The sequence below is a fragment of the Andrena cerasifolii genome, chromosome 1 (genome assembly GCF_050908995.1).
Source record: "Andrena cerasifolii isolate SP2316 chromosome 1, iyAndCera1_principal, whole genome shotgun sequence".
In the NCBI taxonomy this organism is placed as follows: Eukaryota; Metazoa; Arthropoda; class Insecta; order Hymenoptera; family Andrenidae; genus Andrena; species Andrena cerasifolii.
The window spans coordinates 16,193,749-16,211,290 of record NC_135118.1 but is presented as its reverse complement, the minus strand read 5'-3'; the positions used below and the strand labels follow the sequence as shown (position 1 = coordinate 16,211,290).

General features: G+C 45.2%; 3 protein-coding genes and 1 long non-coding RNA gene across 15 annotated transcripts in view; 2 read left to right on the top strand and 2 right to left on the bottom strand.

Moving 5' to 3' along the window:
• The first annotated feature begins 64 nt into the window (after nucleotides 1-64).
• LOC143366036 (coiled-coil domain-containing protein 102A) lies at nucleotides 65-2,534 on the top strand. Of its 3 annotated transcripts, none has more exons than XM_076806767.1 (8): nucleotides 65-387; nucleotides 525-1,035; nucleotides 1,120-1,258; nucleotides 1,335-1,560; nucleotides 1,623-1,832; nucleotides 1,924-2,171; nucleotides 2,250-2,332; nucleotides 2,395-2,534. In XM_076806767.1, exons 1-8 carry the CDS (start codon nucleotides 277-279, stop codon nucleotides 2,415-2,417), a joined length of 1,551 nt encoding a protein of 516 aa, XP_076662882.1. In that variant the 5' UTR covers nucleotides 65-276; the 3' UTR covers nucleotides 2,418-2,534. The 3 variants fall into 3 exon arrangements, with proteins under 3 accessions (XP_076662882.1, XP_076662889.1, XP_076662873.1); XM_076806774.1 differs by having other exon boundaries at nucleotides 66-387; nucleotides 525-873; XM_076806758.1 differs by having other exon boundaries at nucleotides 66-387; nucleotides 525-1,258.
• Nucleotides 2,535-3,451: 917 nt separating this feature from the next.
• Nucleotides 3,452-10,203, bottom strand: LOC143378886 (uncharacterized). 8 transcript variants are annotated; one of them, XM_076830993.1, is made up of 6 exons: nucleotides 9,186-10,203; nucleotides 8,466-8,567; nucleotides 8,243-8,401; nucleotides 7,776-8,163; nucleotides 6,199-7,695; nucleotides 3,452-6,168 (listed from the first exon to the last, which is right to left on the bottom strand). In XM_076830993.1, the coding sequence occupies exons 1-6, from the start codon at nucleotides 9,303-9,305 to the stop codon at nucleotides 3,452-3,454; spliced, it is 4,983 nt and encodes a 1,660-aa protein (XP_076687108.1). In that variant the 5' UTR covers nucleotides 9,306-10,203. The 8 variants fall into 8 exon arrangements, with proteins under 8 accessions (XP_076687108.1, XP_076687126.1, XP_076687144.1 ...); XM_076831011.1 differs by having other exon boundaries at nucleotides 3,452-6,474; nucleotides 6,508-7,695; XM_076831029.1 differs by having other exon boundaries at nucleotides 3,452-6,384; nucleotides 6,508-7,695.
• Nucleotides 10,204-10,343: 140 nt separating this feature from the next.
• LOC143366052 (uncharacterized) lies at nucleotides 10,344-16,395 on the bottom strand. Its single transcript, XM_076806788.1, has 3 exons — nucleotides 15,446-16,395; nucleotides 13,447-14,280; nucleotides 10,344-13,144 (listed from the first exon to the last, which is right to left on the bottom strand). Exons 1-3 carry the CDS (start codon nucleotides 15,516-15,518, stop codon nucleotides 12,471-12,473), a joined length of 1,581 nt encoding a protein of 526 aa, XP_076662903.1. The 5' UTR covers nucleotides 15,519-16,395; the 3' UTR covers nucleotides 10,344-12,470.
• LOC143366240 (uncharacterized) overlaps nucleotides 11,682-17,542 on the top strand; it is a 41,141-nt gene continuing 35,280 nt past the window's right edge. For all 3 annotated transcript variants that reach the window (XR_013084706.1, XR_013084704.1, XR_013084705.1), the window contains exon 1: nucleotides 11,682-11,798. This is a non-coding gene — a long non-coding RNA (uncharacterized LOC143366240). The remainder of the gene's footprint in view (nucleotides 11,799-17,542) is intronic.

The window sequence follows — 17,542 nt, the reverse complement described above, 5'->3', positions numbered from 1 at the left end:
AGCTGCGTGCATGCGGTGTATATATGTTTACATATAGGCAACACGAATGCAGCGGCAGATGAATATATGTGATGTTTGAAGAATAAAATTACACAGAAACTGTATTTAGATCGCAACTATTTTGAATATGGTAGGAATGAAGGTGTAAATAAGACATTGGGATCGACCTACCCGTAGATTCGTAAAGTGATCTTACAATTCAAGCAGGGATAAGGTGGAATTTCCATAGCTTTTCCGCGAAAGAAGGCAGCATTATAGGTTACGGTTTCATTCATTATGGCACAGTCAACAGCTAGTGGAACGTCTTCGCGACGATATATGAGGGAGCACGATGTTAGCGTGTCATCCTCGTCGCGTTACGTGGACAGTGAATGGGAAACCAAAGAGGTGATTGTTCTTTTATTCTTTACTTTTACCACATAGTTAATTCGGAGTATATTCAGCAAGCTTCTTGACATCTTGCGAACTGTAACGTGTTGTTAGCATGGGATAGCGTAATTCTTTTATAAATGCGATCGTTTTAGGCTCTGCGACAGAGGGAACTCGAGGAGGCGCGAGCGCGAGCGGCTCAAATGGAGAAAACCATGAGGTGGTGGTCGGATTGTACTGCTAATTGGCGAGAGAAATGGAGTAAAGTGCGTAACGAGAGGAATATGGCGAGGGAAGAGGCGAAGATGCTTAGAGCAAAGCTAGAAATTGCGGTGAAAGATGCGAATGGCTACAAGCACGAATGTCAGGAACTGGAATTACAGAACGAACAGTTGAAGAAGGAGATGGAGAAAATACATATGGTATTGCTGAAACACGCTGGGCAATTTGACCAACAGATTTTCACAGTTTTAGAATCGGACCCGCAATTAAGAAGTACGCTAGGTATAGATGAGCTTTTAAAGTTTTACAATAACGTGGAGCAGAGCGAAAGCGTGAATTCTCAAAAGGATTTGCTTACATGTAAAGTCTCGCTCAACGAGTCCACCGTATGCTTAGGTCATAATATTTTACCGGATAGAGATATCGAAGAGTATGTGTTGCAAGGTGCAGTGCCAAAGCATGCCGTAGAATTATATAAAGAGGGTTCTATTAATTCATTAGATAAAGATATTGTGAGATTAATTACAGATACTAGTTCTATAGAAGACAATGTAGAGAAGCTTCAATCTTCGTCACAGCTATGTGACGACGAATCCTTTACACAGAAATTATCGATGCTTCAACATAAATTGGATGAAGCGACAAAAGTTATTTCTACGGAAAGAGCGTAAGAATATGAAATGGCATGATTTCACTTGTTTCTGAATTACATTTACTTAATCGGTCTTAAATCTTTTCGTTAGAGAGAAAAATTCATTGCACCGTGGTATGGAAAAGTTGAAAGCAGAAGTAACACAATTAAAGAAACAGTGCGAAGAACTGCAAGAAGATAAAGCTCAGGCTATAAGGGAACTACTCGAATTGAAAGATCGGTTCCACATCGAGCTTAGCGATGTACAAGCCAATTTAATTGACGAAGCTTCGGGCAGGGAGGGCATGAATCGTCGTTTATCTGAGCTTAGGTCCGAGGTAAGGTTCATTAATAAATTTATCATTTATCCTTTATTTACTTTTAATTATGCATCTTTTAGTTAGAGAAACTTCAGGCTGAAAACGCTGCAGAGTGGGGAAAACGAGAACGTTTAGAAACAGAGAAGATTTCGCTGGAACGAGAGAATAAGCAACTTCGTAACGAATTACATGATCTACAAGATAGGATAGAATCCCGACGAACACGTCCGGTTTCCACATCTGATAGTGACACAAGGCAATTGCAACAAGAACTTCTGGTTCGAAATATGGTTTGTATCGAAGATTATTGTTTCGTATTAATACAAGCACAATGTACATCTAATGCATTCATATCTATTAATTGAATTAAAAAATTGACAGACGATTTTAAAGAAATCGTTGGAGGAGAAAACAACAGAACTTTCGCACGCGATGAGAAGATCAGAACAATACGAGGCAGAGGTGAAAAGAGTAAGAGCGAGAGTAGAAGAATTGAAAAAGGAGTTAGCTGCGGTTCAAGACGAGGTAGATGCTGCGACTAATAGTGTTCGTAAATTGCAAAGAGCGAATGAAGATCTTTTAGAGCAATTAGAGTCTGCAAATGTACAGTTAGAGCATTTCCGAAATAGGTAAATAACAGCGATATTAATAGTTTTATAGTACTAATTAGATTATAGAACGCTTACTAATTACTCTATTATTAACAGCGATTCCTATGCAGCTGATGTAGGAATAGGAGAAAATATTGAAGACCGATTAAATACAACCCATGATAGCAAGTTGGCAGATGGTAAGTTTCATCAATATTCTGTAGTAGTGTATAGCTGGAATAACGTGTCGATATTATTTCAGCCTACGAATGTCAACAAGCCTAGTATTCACTCATTGCAGTAATAATATTATATTTGATGTGAGTGGTGAGTGTGAAATTTGGGGCGTGGGCAGCACGCTTTTTTCCTAAATTCTCCAAAATATACGCACCAGTCGACTTAGTAGTACTTTCTGCTTGCATATGTGACTACTAACGGTGTAGACGAGATTAATTTATTTACTGGGTGAGCTTGAACAATGATCAATCACTGCCTATTTCAGTATTGCATTATTATTTAAAGTTCTTAAGATATTCTTTAAAATTTGTATCTCTTGCCGTTTTTTTTTTAATGTATATACTTCTATTTTTGTATTTCTCTTTTACTTCGTACGCCTTTCGTGGATATTTGCATTTGTAAAAAGCTCACATTCCGATATATTATTTTTTAAATATTTTTATTGCATGTATATAAATATTGTATATATTTAACGCACTTAAAGACTGGTGAAGTTGGACAATGAGTGACGAACTGTACCATCTATGATACCTGATATTTATAATTACAAGTTCCGCGTTGTCACAAATATTTGTAAAATAAGCAGAATACTCGTGCGTGTATCTATCTGTGTTATGTAGTAATTATAATACTTTTAAGTAGAAGTATTATTTAAATTTGCATCTGCCTATAGCGGATTAAAGGAAAAGATGGATATATATATTTATCACTCGATGTAATTGGCAATTGGCGGAGAGTAGGAAACAGAACTTTTTATTCCTTTGATATTTGTTTTATTGATAAACGTGGACAAATACTAGTAACTGATGAACCATCGTTAAATCGATATAATGTGCATTCAGTACAATTACCTCAATAAAAATGATGTAGTATGTATGCGTGCGAAAGACAATAGAAGTATGACGTACTCTCATAATGTGTATGAATGATCATAAATATTTGTGTTTGTAATTAATGCAAAAGATATAAAGAAGGATAGTCTAAATTGTAATAAAAAAAATGTCTTTAATATTAGTAAATTATGGAGTAATGTATGAAAATAAAAATGAAGAATACGAGATTCCAGAATTACTAATATTCGATTAACATTTCATAGGCGTGCCATCAGGGTGCGTTGGCAATTTGGGTTTACAGATTTTTGTCCTCCCGTTAGAACCGTACACAACATTGCAAGAGAATGTAAAATATCCGCAAGTCGAGCTTTTAGTATAATAACGATGCTCATATTTCCTTCGTGGATTTCTACTACCATCCATTTTGCCAGCGAAGCTGTTCGTTACTGTGTAATAGCTTGGCTTTATTTGCATATTAGTAATAGGCTTAGAATATTCCATGGAGTTTTGTTGATTTCGTGTTTTAGGAGAGTTAGTTCTGTGAAGTTTCTCCTTGGATAAAACATGATTCTCAATTAATCTTTCATGAGTGGTTTTAAGCGATCTGGTTTCTGATAACGGTGATTTATTCTCACGAGTAATGCTTGGTTCTACGGGAGTCAAAGAAACCGTTTGAGATTGAGACGTTCCATCGCCGTGAGCTATAGTTTCATCACCAGCTACAGATGTTACTCTGCCACGGAAACCAGGCGGTATCGTGTACCCTGATAGCGACTGCCCTGGTTGAAACATATCACTATCCTGCGCTGTGTTGGAATCTTGATTCACACGAACATCGTATTGATTTCCAGTTGTAAAGTGTATTGTTTGCGATTGATGATCGCTATTATTTGGTTCTGGAAATGGAGCTTTCGAAAGTTTCGAGCTCATTGCAGTTTGCGTCTGTGCGTTATCATAATCTTCATCATAATATTCTTCGTCGTAGTTATCTGCAGTATCATGTACTGATTTCTCGACAGAATGATTGTGTTTACTATTGGGCCTGTCCTGAGAGTTTTCTACCGTCGCATTGGTGACCACTGTTTTTCGGGAACTCGAACTTGTCTGTAAACCTTGCTGACGTTTCTCTTGATTATACTCATAATCAATGTCGGAAGATGTATTTGCTACCTCGCTCTTATTATTCTTTGCGACCTGTGTGTTATATGGCTTAAACGGTTTGAATAGTTCAGTATCTGTGTGACTAAAATTAAATGGTTTTCTAGAAGCAGCTGCGCCAGAGCCTGAGCCTGCTTGTGCAGCGCCAGTATAAGTAATTCCATATTGGAAGGAGCCTTCGAGTTGAGACTGAGATTGACCTCTATGCGTGCCACTTTGAGCAGAGGCTGTTCCACCTCCCTGGAAAGGTCTCGAGTGTCTCTCAATTTTCTCGTCTGTCTTGAGATAAGGTTGAAAACCGATTTGCGCTTGGCTCGAAGTACTTCCTTCGCCGTTTGCTTGGGCATCTGCCATCCCACCTCTCGAGCTTGCCTGCACCTGAGAATTCGTACCGTGATTCCAACCACTGCTCTGTGCGCCTGTTGAAGTACCACCGGATTCAGAATCCAACTGAACTTGTGCTTGACTTTTTCCGTAACCACCCGTCCCTTGAGAATTACTTGTAGCACCATCTTTGTTACCAGTAATCTCAGTTTGAACACTTTTATTAACGTCGCTGCTACCAGCTTGAGCCGAGAATGATCCAGAGCCACTATATGTACCTGTTACTTGAGACTGGGATGTACCTTCTCCGTATCTTCCTTGAGCTGACGCACTTGCTTGAGTACCTGAGTCAATCTGTTTCACTGAACTAGACGCCTGAGAATCAGAGTTATCATCTTCCCTAGTCGGTACACTAGCTTGTTGATAATACTGAGATACTCCTGTGGTGCCTGTCGTGGATCCTGTTCCAGTTGGATGCTGCAGTCCCGGATACTGTTGTCCAACAATTTGTCCCGGGCTTGGATATTGTCCCACTCCTTGTCTGTTAATTCCATCCGATGCACGCCCTCCTGTCATATCAGGGATTGCCTGATGTTGTCCGTCGTGCCACGTTACAGTACCTGGAGGGTATTGTACTTGTTGTGGCAGATAATCGGGAGGAACTACCGCAGCACTGCTTGGATATTTTTCTGCTCCAGGCTGCTGAATCATATTGGCTCCTGGATATTGCATTACACCATTAGGATAAGATATTCCTGATTGACCAGTTCCAATTTGCCCAGCTTTACCCTGGGTCCCGTCAGGATAAGATGCCATTGTATTAGCACCAGAAGAAGAACCTGTTCCAATGGCGTTATGACCATAGTTTGGCACATTAGTTCCTGAGAGAGTACCTTGTGGATATAATCCTGTACCATCAGTTCCTGCAATACCTCCGGGATAACTCCTTTGATCACCAGTTACGAAATGTCCTGCTGTTCCTGGAACAACACTTTCCGGATAAGTACCAGTTCCTGTTGGCATTATACCAGGTATTCCTGGCATAATGCGACCACCAGTTTCTGACCCTGGTACTATGCTTCCTGGATAATATACATTTTCTCTCATTTGGCCAGCTGGAGGTGAAACGCCGCTAGGATAATTAATACCACCTTCGCCACCTGTTGTGGTAGTTCCACTTGGAATGCCGCCTGGTAAAGATCCCGGTATAGTCATACCAGGATACATAACTCTATTCCCCGTTGGGCTAGAAACCTGACCAGTGGGATATATTTTGCTATCTGCTAATGCTTTTGATTCTGTTATAAGTTGACCAGGAACAGTTTCTCCTTTCTTTATATTACTCAAATAACTCCCGTCACTTGTTGGTTTCGCGCCTTCTGGGTAAATGGTTCCTGTTCTGCTGTCTGGTACAATATTGCCAGGGTAAATTACACCACCTATTGTTGGAGTACTGGGTACATTACTAGGGTAAACACCACTACCTCCAGGTGCAGTGCGAGGATAATTTGCACCGTCTATATACATTGTACCAGCAGGTAAACTGCCTGGATAAATTACGCCACCTCCTCTTGGGGTCCCGGGTACATTATCAAGATAAGTTACGCCACCTCCAGTAGCAGTACCAGGTACACTGCCAGGATAAATTACGCGACCCCCAGCTGTAGCACCAGCCATATTGCTAGGATAAGGTACACCACCTCCAGTTGTACCACCGGGTACACTGCTAGGATAAACTACACCATTTCCAGTTGCTGTACCAGGTACACTTCCAGGATAAGGTACGCCACCTCCAGATACACTGGCAGGATACGGTACACTACCTCCAGGTACATTGCCGGGATACGGTACACCACCACCAGGTACATTGCCGGGATAAGCTACACCACCTCCAGTTGTAGTGCTAGGTACATTTCCAGGATAAACTGCACCACCTCCAGTTGTAGTGCCAGGTACACTTCCAGGATAAATTGCACCACCTCCAGTTGTAGTGCCAGGTACACTCCCAGGATAAACTCCACCACCTGCAGTAGAAGTTCCAGGTACACTTCCAGGATAAATTGCACCACCTCCAGTTGTAGTGCCAGGTACATTTCCAGGATATGCTGCACCACCTCGAGTTGTAGTACCAGGTACACTCCCAGGATAAACTGCACTACCTCCAGCAGAAGTGCCAGGTACACTTCCAGGATAAATTGCACCACCTCCAGTTGTAGTGCCAGGTACATTTCCAGGATATGCTGCACCACCTCGAGTTGTGGTACCAGGTATATTGGCAGGATATACTGCACCACCTCCAGTTGTAGTGCCAGTTATACTTCCAGGATAAACTGCACCACTTCCAGTTGTAGTACCAGGTACATTGGCAGGATACGGTACACCACCAGGTACATTGCCAGGATAAGCTACACCACCTCCAGTTGTAGTACCAGACACACTGCCAGGATAAGCACCACCACCTCTAGTTGCAGTACTTCCTGGCATAATTCCACCTGGATAAGTTTCACCTCCTCCAATTGTCGCACTACCTGGTACAACGCCACCACTTGGTGCAACAGTTCCCGGATACACGTTTCCTCCATCTGTTATTCTAGAACCCGGTGAAGCAGGACCAGGGTAAGTTACACCCGTCGCTGTTCCAGGAATAATGGCACCAGGGTAAACTAAATTACCTCTGGCTTGTCCGTTTGGCGGAATAACACCAGGGAAACCATTAGTTCCGCCCACAGATGTCCCTGGAAGAATACCGAGAAAGGTTCGACTATTTGGTTCGACCTCTGCAGGAACAACTCTGCCTTCTAGCATTGTACTCCTATATGGTATCATGCTACCTGGAAGGTTCCCGCCTCCAGTTCTTGATGTAGTCCCAGGATAATTCGTACCAATACCCGTAGAAGCTGGTAGTTGAAGGTATCTCTCCGGAGCACCCTCAATTGGGTATTTGGGGCAATCTTCGCATCCAGTACTGCCCATCGACATACTTTGCGCTTGACCCATACCACGGCTTCCACCTGAATTATCATATTTAAATATCTCCTTTGGCATTTACATTAAATGACTTAATCGATGAAAAAACTTTTCAAGTACTCACTGACAACTGCGCGTGAAGATTGCTGAGTAGCTTCAGCCTCGGCTTTGCCCTCTTTTTGATCGTCGCTGCCGACGGTTAAGTACTGCGATTGCGTCTGCCCTCGGAATCTTCCGCGAGGTTGCTGTGCTTGACGTCGTACACGAGTTTGCTTGGCATTCTCGTTAAGCCTCTGTCGTTCTTCAAGTGCGATTTGTCGTTTGGCTCGACTTATCAAAGGCGTTAGCACCACGTCAGCTACTCGCCTCGACACGATATCGTTTTCATCTCGCGGAATTATATTAAAGAACGGATCTGCCGTTTGCTCCGGTATTGGTACCGTATTTTGTAGCAAGATAATGTTGCGACCTTGGCAGAAATCGACTATCCTACCCCCAGCGATCCGCCATGCCTGTTAGAAAATACACCAATGTTCGTTATTTAGAAATCAACGTAACGTTCGACAGCCTGTGACAACAATATTGTCCTACTTCTAATTTCGTTAAAGCTCCGGTGGACGCATAGAGTACTTTCGATGCCTCTTCTTCTTGGTGCAATTGATGTCCTGGAAGCCCTGTCGCAGCGGTATCATCGTTCAGTTTCTCCAAGTAACAATCGTTCTCGTATTTACCGTTGTACGCTCTGAAGTGCTGTAAATAATCCGAAATGCAATGTTCCGTTTAAATAACTTTCGAAGACAAAAGTATCTATTACCGTCTCATAGTCGGTGAATATCCTCTGTTTTTTAAACGAACGCTCGTCGGTGGTAATGCTTTCGAGACCATCGTAAACGGAGCGGTCGAAACGCCTCTTTTCCTGCAAACCAAATTAATCCAATTGAAAAATTATTAAAAGCATACGCAATGAGTTCAAAGAAATTTAACAATGCCAGTGTAGACGGTCCGATTCTGTTGTTATAGTTATTAAACACTGACATAAAATTCTTCTTGGGTGAAGATACGAGTTGATACTACTCTGTAAAAAAAGGCAGCACAAGGGAAATGCCGCGAGACAGTGGAATTGGGATTGGGCCGAGCTATTTCCTATCGACTTATCTCACGAACTTTGATCTTCAAATCTTTCTCCCAACTGGCTCCAGTCTCTAATACTAAATTTGTATCAATGAACACAGCATAGGAGATGATAAAAATCATGCAAATTGACGAACAGTGTACCAATTACTCATATAAATAAATAGAATCATTCATCGCCTTTACGGTGGAGTTAAACATAAACGCAATTCAGAATTTTCCAGCGATTATAAAATTCTCTAACTTCTCTCCAATAATTATTTCATGATAAATTAACGAATGCACGAAAATGGCACTGTACGTCCCTTTTTCGTCTGATGATTACTTAAACACGTGCGCAAAATCTTCAGCTGATCGACCGATTAATTAATTGTCTGACGAGAGGAGATCGACGACAACTTACATAGTACTTGGAGAACACCGTTCCCGAGGAGAAGATCAGGATGACAAGGATCATCCGCATGGCTCGAGCCTGCTTCGGGATCTTCTGTGCGACTGTTCGCTTTTGCTCGACAACTATCATGCTAAGTTGATCCGTCCACTCCCACCAGACACCTCTTTGACTTTTCTTCTTCTTCCTCTTCTTCGGTTTGCTTGTGCTCGATCTCGCGAAGAGATCGCGAAGCAGGAGGATTTGGATTAAACCGAGGGAGAGGGAGGGGCGGTTTGATAGGAGAAATTCTAAGAACCGCGGGCGTGTAAATCGTGATGTAAATGCGTCTGCAAGTGGTACGCTGTAAGTGGTACGTTATCTCGCGCTGTCTCCCGATGCCCGGATCCCATTACCAGGACGTGTCTTTGAGCGTCTTTGAAGTGGAAAATGAAAGGAGAAACATGGAAATCCAAGGTGGATGGAATATAAGTCACTTTCCCTGATGTAGAATAAATGATAAAATATATATATATATCGTTCAAAATAATTAGAGGATCACCCATTGGGATCGCCTTCATCCAGTTCTGGATACTAAATTCACAATGTTCTCATAATCTCGAGCAATGTACCTATGTACAGAATTTCGACAGCGTGCCTTGTACGCGCGCGCGCAAATTATTTTGGACAAGAGTTAAGAGTAATCAGTATCTCTACACCATTTCGCGATTCAGCCGCCGAGACGCAAATATCTTTCTAATCGTGAACGATATCGCCTAAAGTCGGTTTACGCGGCCATCACCATCGGCTGACTAAGATAGATACTTTCCCCTTCGTTGCCCTAATTCTAACCGCCAATTCGTTTAGTAAATACAGCAAAGTCGTTGTTTGTTCTGCATCGGGTTCGCTATTAACTATCGCCGTACGGTTCATCGGTTCTGTAATTAGATCGATGAGCGAAAGCAATGTGGATTTGAACGGAGTCTTTTATGCTATTTTCTATGTCGTAACAGTAGATCTTCCAGCATGCTGCACGACGATCCAGTTGACAGAACATGCTGAATTTTAATAATCGCATGTCTACTGCGCTAAAGGAATATTAGATCCAGCGGCATTCTATTGTGCGAGACGCAGGGTTCTCTGGATTAAAACCAGAAAGGGATATTAAAATGATTTCTGTGTGCTGAGATGTGCGTATCGCAATACGTATATTTTTCTCGTTGTAATAGACAAGACTTTTACAATTCGTAGAAAAAATTGGTAAAAGGGTTCGCTTAGGCACTCCGGTGTACAAATGGCACGTTACATACGGTAAAACGACAGTTACATTAAATTGGGCTAATGAAAAGGACTAAGAATGCGATTATTCTAAGTACTAATACGTAATGTAAGGGAATGCTATTTACAACGTGTGGCTCACACGACTATACATAATGTACAACATAACATTACATCTCGGGATCCCTATGCTCGATCTACAGATCGGTGACTAGGACACGCGCACTTGCGTGCGCCATCGCTCCAGGATTAACGCAAAACACAATGTCTAATGTATAATTTTACTGCGAAGAAAGAATCGATAAACTACGTAAAACCTTTATTATAACCGTTGCCATTCGAATTTCTGCGCAACCCTAACGTTTATTTATGTCTCTCTGTGCTTAAGCTGAAGAAGCAATGGCTCCGATTAAATTACCAAAACAATGAATTTGGAGACAACTAACTGAGAATGCAACGAAAAGCGTCTGGCACGTTACGGATAAAAATTCGATAGGTTGCGCTTGGAACAGCAAAACGGATTGGACTAGTTTACACTCGAGATCTTTACCAATGGTTGGTAACAGATCGTAAACGAAAAAAAGAAATTATTAATTATTGTACAATACAGCCACCAGAGGGCTTAACTAGACTGCGCACGGCAGTCGTTTCCGTTCGCGTAACTTCAAATCACAGACGATACGCGTCCTAAGTTAAAAACGCGTTTAATGCATTATACAGGCCTGCACAACTGGGTGGTCTATGCCAGGTGCCCGCGGCCACAGAGTTGCGAAGAAATTGTGATGTCACGAGCAGTGGATGCGGAGTGGGGACAAGCTCAGGCGCTAGTTGAACGCAGCTTCGTGGGACTAACACATTGAAACGTCCGCTCGTCGGTGTGTGTTCGCGAGTATGCATTGGCGAGCGCCCGTGCCCGCCGAGCCAGCCAGCAGTTAGGCAGGCCTGCATTATAATATAAAACTATTTTCTTAAATATAATGACACCCGAAATACATTTACCCAGATCATTGTCGTTCCGACGGAAACGTTAGTTATTATTCAGTAGCTTATTCAAGTATCTAATAGTTTCCGAAGAAACTCCCGCCAAACGTAGACTTCACTACCGTAGTTGAACGGTTAGTTTGGTAGAAACACTAATCGCGGAAACGTGCGGACGACAGACGCGGAAATGTGATAGTCTAATGTAAGTGGTTTTAAAAGTGCGACTTGCTGTGCAACGAGTGATCGAAGTAACAATATAAGTATCTATGATTCGATGGATATTCGTTGGCAATCTACGACTAGGTGTACGTTGGCATGAACCGTCAAGGAATTTGTAGCTGCCTGGAAGAGCTCGGAGAACTTTGATTCGGCGCAATTAAATCTAAGGTAATTACACGTATAGGCACTGCATTTCACTCGAGGGTAATCAATTACTATCGCTCTTTAATATATCACGCGGGCATGTCTTTCAAAATGTGCGGCTACGTACGAACAGCGTTTATAAGGCACGACACTAGGAATCACGATAATCCCCCATTTTATCGTTATGACTATGTGCTAGATGGTCCCTAATTAGGAAGGTGTATGGAATAATATTTGCCACGTAATCTCTGTCGATCGCGCTTACCTGTCTTACCAAACACGTTTCGAAATCGACTCTACGCTCGACTATAAAAATGGTAATGGCGCCATTAAATAGGACGATAGAATTTCAAACACTTCCCCCTAAAACTTAACGGACTTACATCGATAGTGATAGGAATGACACTAGTTGCTAGCAAATAATGACGTCTTGGTATTTCGACGAGTCGATGGTTCAGCATTTCGTCTTCGGGCTTGGATGAAAATCCCCCAAACGATTGTTCAACGTTCCGTAGAAATAGCGTAGTCTTTGGTGTCTACGAAACCTAACTGTTTTACCTACAGTCGATATTATCGTTATCGTTGCTCGGCAGAAGCGCTCGTTGCGACTTCGCACTATCGTTAAAACAACAAAACGACTTCTTCTTTTCGCGATGCTGTGGCTTCGAGGATCGATTAGGCACAGCTCCGCGCTCTCTACGCGATCGCCAGATTCAGTGTCATGGTGGTGGGTCTGGAGAACGCAGACGACCTGGACTGGTCAGAGAAATCGAAACCGCTCGCAGAGTTCTGGCTGTCGTTGTTGAATCGACTTAGATGTTCCGGGTTAGGAGATATAACCGACGTTCTGATGACCATCCTGGACACACATTCCGAGTCCTTGGTTAAAACATCCGGCGTCTTTCTCTCGCGTTCCTCGATCGGCGTTTTCTCTCTGCAGGAGCGCTTCGTTTGCGAGGGAAGCCCATCCGGCACTCTGGTGTGCCTGATGATCGCGGAGAACGCCGAAGACGAGCTTCTTTGGTCGCGATTCAAGCCCAGCCGAGGAACTATCACGCTGGTAGGGGACGCTGTGACGCATGGTGTCGCTTGTAGTCTGTTCAATGACGCCGGCAGGGGCGCGCATGACTTCGCGGTCGAAGGTGTCGTTTTCTGGTCGTTTCCATCCGTTTTTTCCGTGGACGATCGATGGTGTGCTCGCATGCACGACGATTCCTCGTGCTTGTAGAGATACGACTTGAGAGCGAACGCTTTACCGCAACGGCTGCACACGTGCGGCTTGGTGTTCGAGTGAGTTTGAATGTGAGCCCGCAGGTTGGACTTGTCGGCGAACGCTTTGTTGCAGATTGTACACTTGAACGGCTTCTCGCCTGACACAAAGGAGAAAATAGATTATTACGAGAGCCTCGTGGTTAAGTGAGTTTAAGTTCTTTTAGTAACTGATACTGCAACGATATAGCGACCTCTACTCTTCTGTCAACGAATACAGATTCATGAAAATTCATGTGGTTATAAATATAACCACAATCACAAACGATAAGTACCAAACTCTAATCGATTCTACCTTTAATCCTTTAATATCCCAAGCCTTGGATCCTACTCCACCAGTTACAAGACTACTTTACTCAACCAATAGAAGACAAATACTGTTACATGCTTGAAGAATTCTTACCAGTATGAGTGCGTATGTGCCCCTGCAACAGCCACGGCCTAGAGAAGCATTTGCCACAATAGTGGCACTTGCATCCCTGATTATGCGTCCTCACGTGCATGCTGAACGCGGGCATACTAACATAGACCTTGTCGCAGTGTGGGCACCGCCTGGCTTTCTTATCTCCGAGGGACCTGTGCGTTTGCCTGTGTCTGGCCAAATTGGAGGACGTCGAGTACTTCTTCCCGCAATCGGGGCACTCGTGGTCCTCGTTGTCCTCGGATTTCGACGTCTCCGTGGAGGTGGAGGTGGTTCTCCGACTTTGGGGAATCGTCGAGGGTATCGACGGGGCTGGCTCCAGTTCGGTCTTGTCCATCGAGTTGTCGGAGACCTCGAGGCCCCGCCGTTCTTCTTGCAAGCGGGAATGAGGATGGGGCGACACGTGGACGCCCAGAACCGTGCTCCTCTCCGAGTGGCTCTGCAGGATCTCGCGTTCGCTCTCGATCCTCTCGAAGAACAGCCTGGTCCTCTCGCCGAGCGTTTGCTCGTCCTCCAGCGTTCTCGGATGGTCCTGGTACTGCGACTCCGGCTGCCTCGAGCGCGGAGCCATCGTTCTGCCGTACTTGTCCGAGAACTGGGCGCACCTCGGCGAGGCTGGTTGCTGATAGATGACGTTGCTGGGGTGGATCAGTGTCCCAGCGGCCGCGGCTAGGCTGACTTCTGCCAGCTTCGTCAAATTGTACAGCTCTTCGGGGCACTCCGACGACGTCTCGCTGCCGCACTCGCTAGCGCCATCAGACGTCGGATGGTTCCCGCTGTAATCGGCCACTCTTACGCCTCTTTCCGGGCTGAAATCTGCGGGAGGGATCGAGAAGATTAGACCGACTCCTTTCGCATCGCTCGCGGCTCGGTTACCGCGCAAAGTTTATGTTCAACGCTCGAAATTGTCAGCTGCACTGGGAGCGATCTATTAGCGCCAGAGGGTTGCGTTTACTCTACAATGAGATTTAGAGATGATCGAGTTGCGGCGCGTGCAATCGTTTATCATCGTTAACGAAGGTTCCTGCGGCTCGGAAGCTTCTGGCGGGCGTCCAGAGGCAGCTCTCGCGATCGAAATTAAAGGAATTCTGATGGACACAACGATCTGGTTACAACCGATTGTTTTTATAACTGAGATAATATATACTCCAGGGATTCTTTTAACTTCGGTAACAGTTGACGTTCCGAGGAAATCTGATTCGGTACCTTTCGGTAACAGGTGACGTTTCGAAGAATTCTGATTCGAACAAGCGGTTCGTTCAACGTAAGATTTATATTTACGTGCCTGAGCCGCGTACCGTGCCGGTTCGTAAAGCGCGCAGCACCTTCGCGAGTGTACCGGCTGCTCTGTTTTTGGGGAGAACGGAAATAGAGTAGCTATCTGTTCCTCTCTCTCTCTCTCTCTTATCGCTCCGTTTCTGTCCGAGCCGCGTATTTTCCGCGTATTTCTGTGCACATGTGCACGCGTGTGCGTGCACAAGTCGCGTTCGCACGAAAGCCTTTGGAGGGGTTGACGGCATCGCGACGGTATGCGCCGCGTGAGCTTCGTGACGCATCTAGCGTCTCCTATTCTTGAATCCGCCACGGTGTAGCACCTCAATCACGGACCAACGAGCGGCAAATTCCCCTGGCTCCCGTTCCGAAGCTTTAATCGGCGCGAGACAGCGCGGAACTCTACCGGACGAGCTCGAGCTAGTCCGCTTCGCCATTAATGGGACACTTACGCGTTGATCATCGAACTTGTCGCCCGATAACGTCCCTGAGCTGCCGCAAGCTTCCCCGAAAATACGTGAAATCGTTTGAAAGCCACGCAGTCAACGAGCCTCGGCTGTAAAGAACTCGTATCGCGGTGGTCCACTCGGGGAACGCGGCGGGGCACTTTTATTTTTAAAATCTAGCTACAACGCGAGGCGCCCAGAAAAATTCTGGCACGGAATATTCGGCCGAGCGTTGAAGAAGCTAATTACGAAAGCAAACGTACCTCTCCCGGCACCGTCAAACTCCTCCTCAACCCCATTGTATCGGCGGCGGGTGATGAGAAAGGCTCGCGGCATTTTCTTCCTCTTTCGTGTTCCTCTTCTCTCTAGTCCCTTCCTCGAGCCACACAAATCATGCCTCGGTACCAGCGCCACTGTCACACACGATCACTGATAAGGTCAGGGCGGAAACGTTATCGTGCCCGATGGGAAACGACTCGCAAGCGCGCTTTTAATGACCGACTCTCGCGTCGGGAGCGCTCGTGCCCTGGCACTTGTGGGACACCAGGGGTGCGTCCGCCTCGAGGATTTCGGGCGTAGTAGTTGCTCCGGCTAAGATTCGGGGCTACATATAGCAGCGCAGCCTCCCTGGCCCTCCACCGTCGCCTCGTCATCCTCGCCTTCTTCTTCTTCTTCTTCGTCTTCGTCTTCGTCTTCTTCAGCTGCTGCGCGCCGCGGCTGCACGCGCTCAGAAGGGTGCCCGACTGGCTCGTGTGTCGCGTCGCGTCGGCTGCTTCTGTTTGCGTGGTGGCGAAGTGTGCGACCACCGTACGCACACCTTCGCGCCGCCTTCTCCATCTCTGCGTCCGCGGCGAGGGACAATATCGCTGGGGTGCAGAGCGCCGAGCAACGAGCGTAAGAGCTCATTACGCTCAAGCTAATGACGACTGTCGGTTGCCCTTCCTTTAATTACATTTTATGGTTCCGTTTTCGTCGTCCCTTTTTCGGATCTCACAATGGCCCCGAATATGGCCGGAGTTTAGAGTGTTTAGGGGATCGCAGGGCCAAATGGGTTTGTAAATCAGCCTACCGTGTACTTTGCCGAAGAGTGACTACGTTCTTGGGAATCTTTGAGTAAACCAGATGCCACGAAGGCAATGCTTATGTCTCTCGGTGCCAATGCTGCGAATAGGCATACAGTTTAATGTTTAACGGCGAGGTGGCTGAATGCCACAATGTAGATTCGTATTTCGAGGAGGATTCCCGTTCTGGAAATTCTTTGAATATCCGGCGTCAGCGATTTTCGAGCTGCAGTCAAGAAAGGTACACGTTTATTATCAGCAGCGGTTACTGAAATACTTGGGGCATTTTAATACAAATCCGCCAACCTTGGAATTATTTTGAAGAACAGCGGATGGGTTCGGAATAATTTTAAGAATATGAACATTTACAATCAGATCAAACTGAGACCTGTTTACATCTCACATTTTTTCTCTCTCCCGAATTCAGAGGCACGGAACGCACTGGGTGGCTCCGAGACGGAAAATTTGTTCGAGCTCCTCTTGTTAGCCGGATTGCTCGTGTTTGTAAGAAAACGTTGCGGAGATTTATTTTTTCTTTGACGTGGGTCGAAACACGTGGGGGGGAAGGTAGTCCGGGGGCGGCCGCGATACGTATTGGTTTATCTGCAGGAAATGCCACTGAACAGTCTGCTCAATCGAAGTCTTGGATTAACCAAGTTTGTAATTCGGAAATAAAAAATTAAAAATTACCGCTGAAGTGTTATGATTAAATTTTCCCTGAAATTTTCCGCAACCCCCAGAATTCTAAGACAGAGCTTCGCAGAGTACACTCGGAAACCTTAGCACATTGGAGATTAAACCACGAAACATCATCTGGATCCATAGATCGAGGCTTGTCAGCGTAATAAAGCAATTTCGACCGAAAAAGGGCAGATCACCTACAGCGATGCCCATACCCGTAGCAAATGGAGGGATTCTATTTTCGTGCGGGCCCCCGTTGGTGGACAGATTTCGTTGGATCGACGGCACGCGCCCGATGTTCATTAACTGCCACCGGTGCGCGAAAGGGAGGAAAGAAAGGAGAAAGAAGCGTGCCGTTTCGCTCGCGGTTCCTTTGGGGCCCGCGAGGAAAAAATGGGACGGGGGGAAGAAGCGCAAAGATGGTAGACGCGATTCATCAGGGCCCGAGGACCTTTTTGCTCGGCGAGCTGAGTGAGACTTCCTCGAAGCCCAGTCATCGGGGGGGTACAAATGTTACGGGAAGCGAAACGATGAGTGGCACGCGCGCGATTTCGAGAGCGCCGCGGCCTTTCCGTCTTCGTGGACGGTGAGAAAATTATAACGCCAATAGCTTCGGAT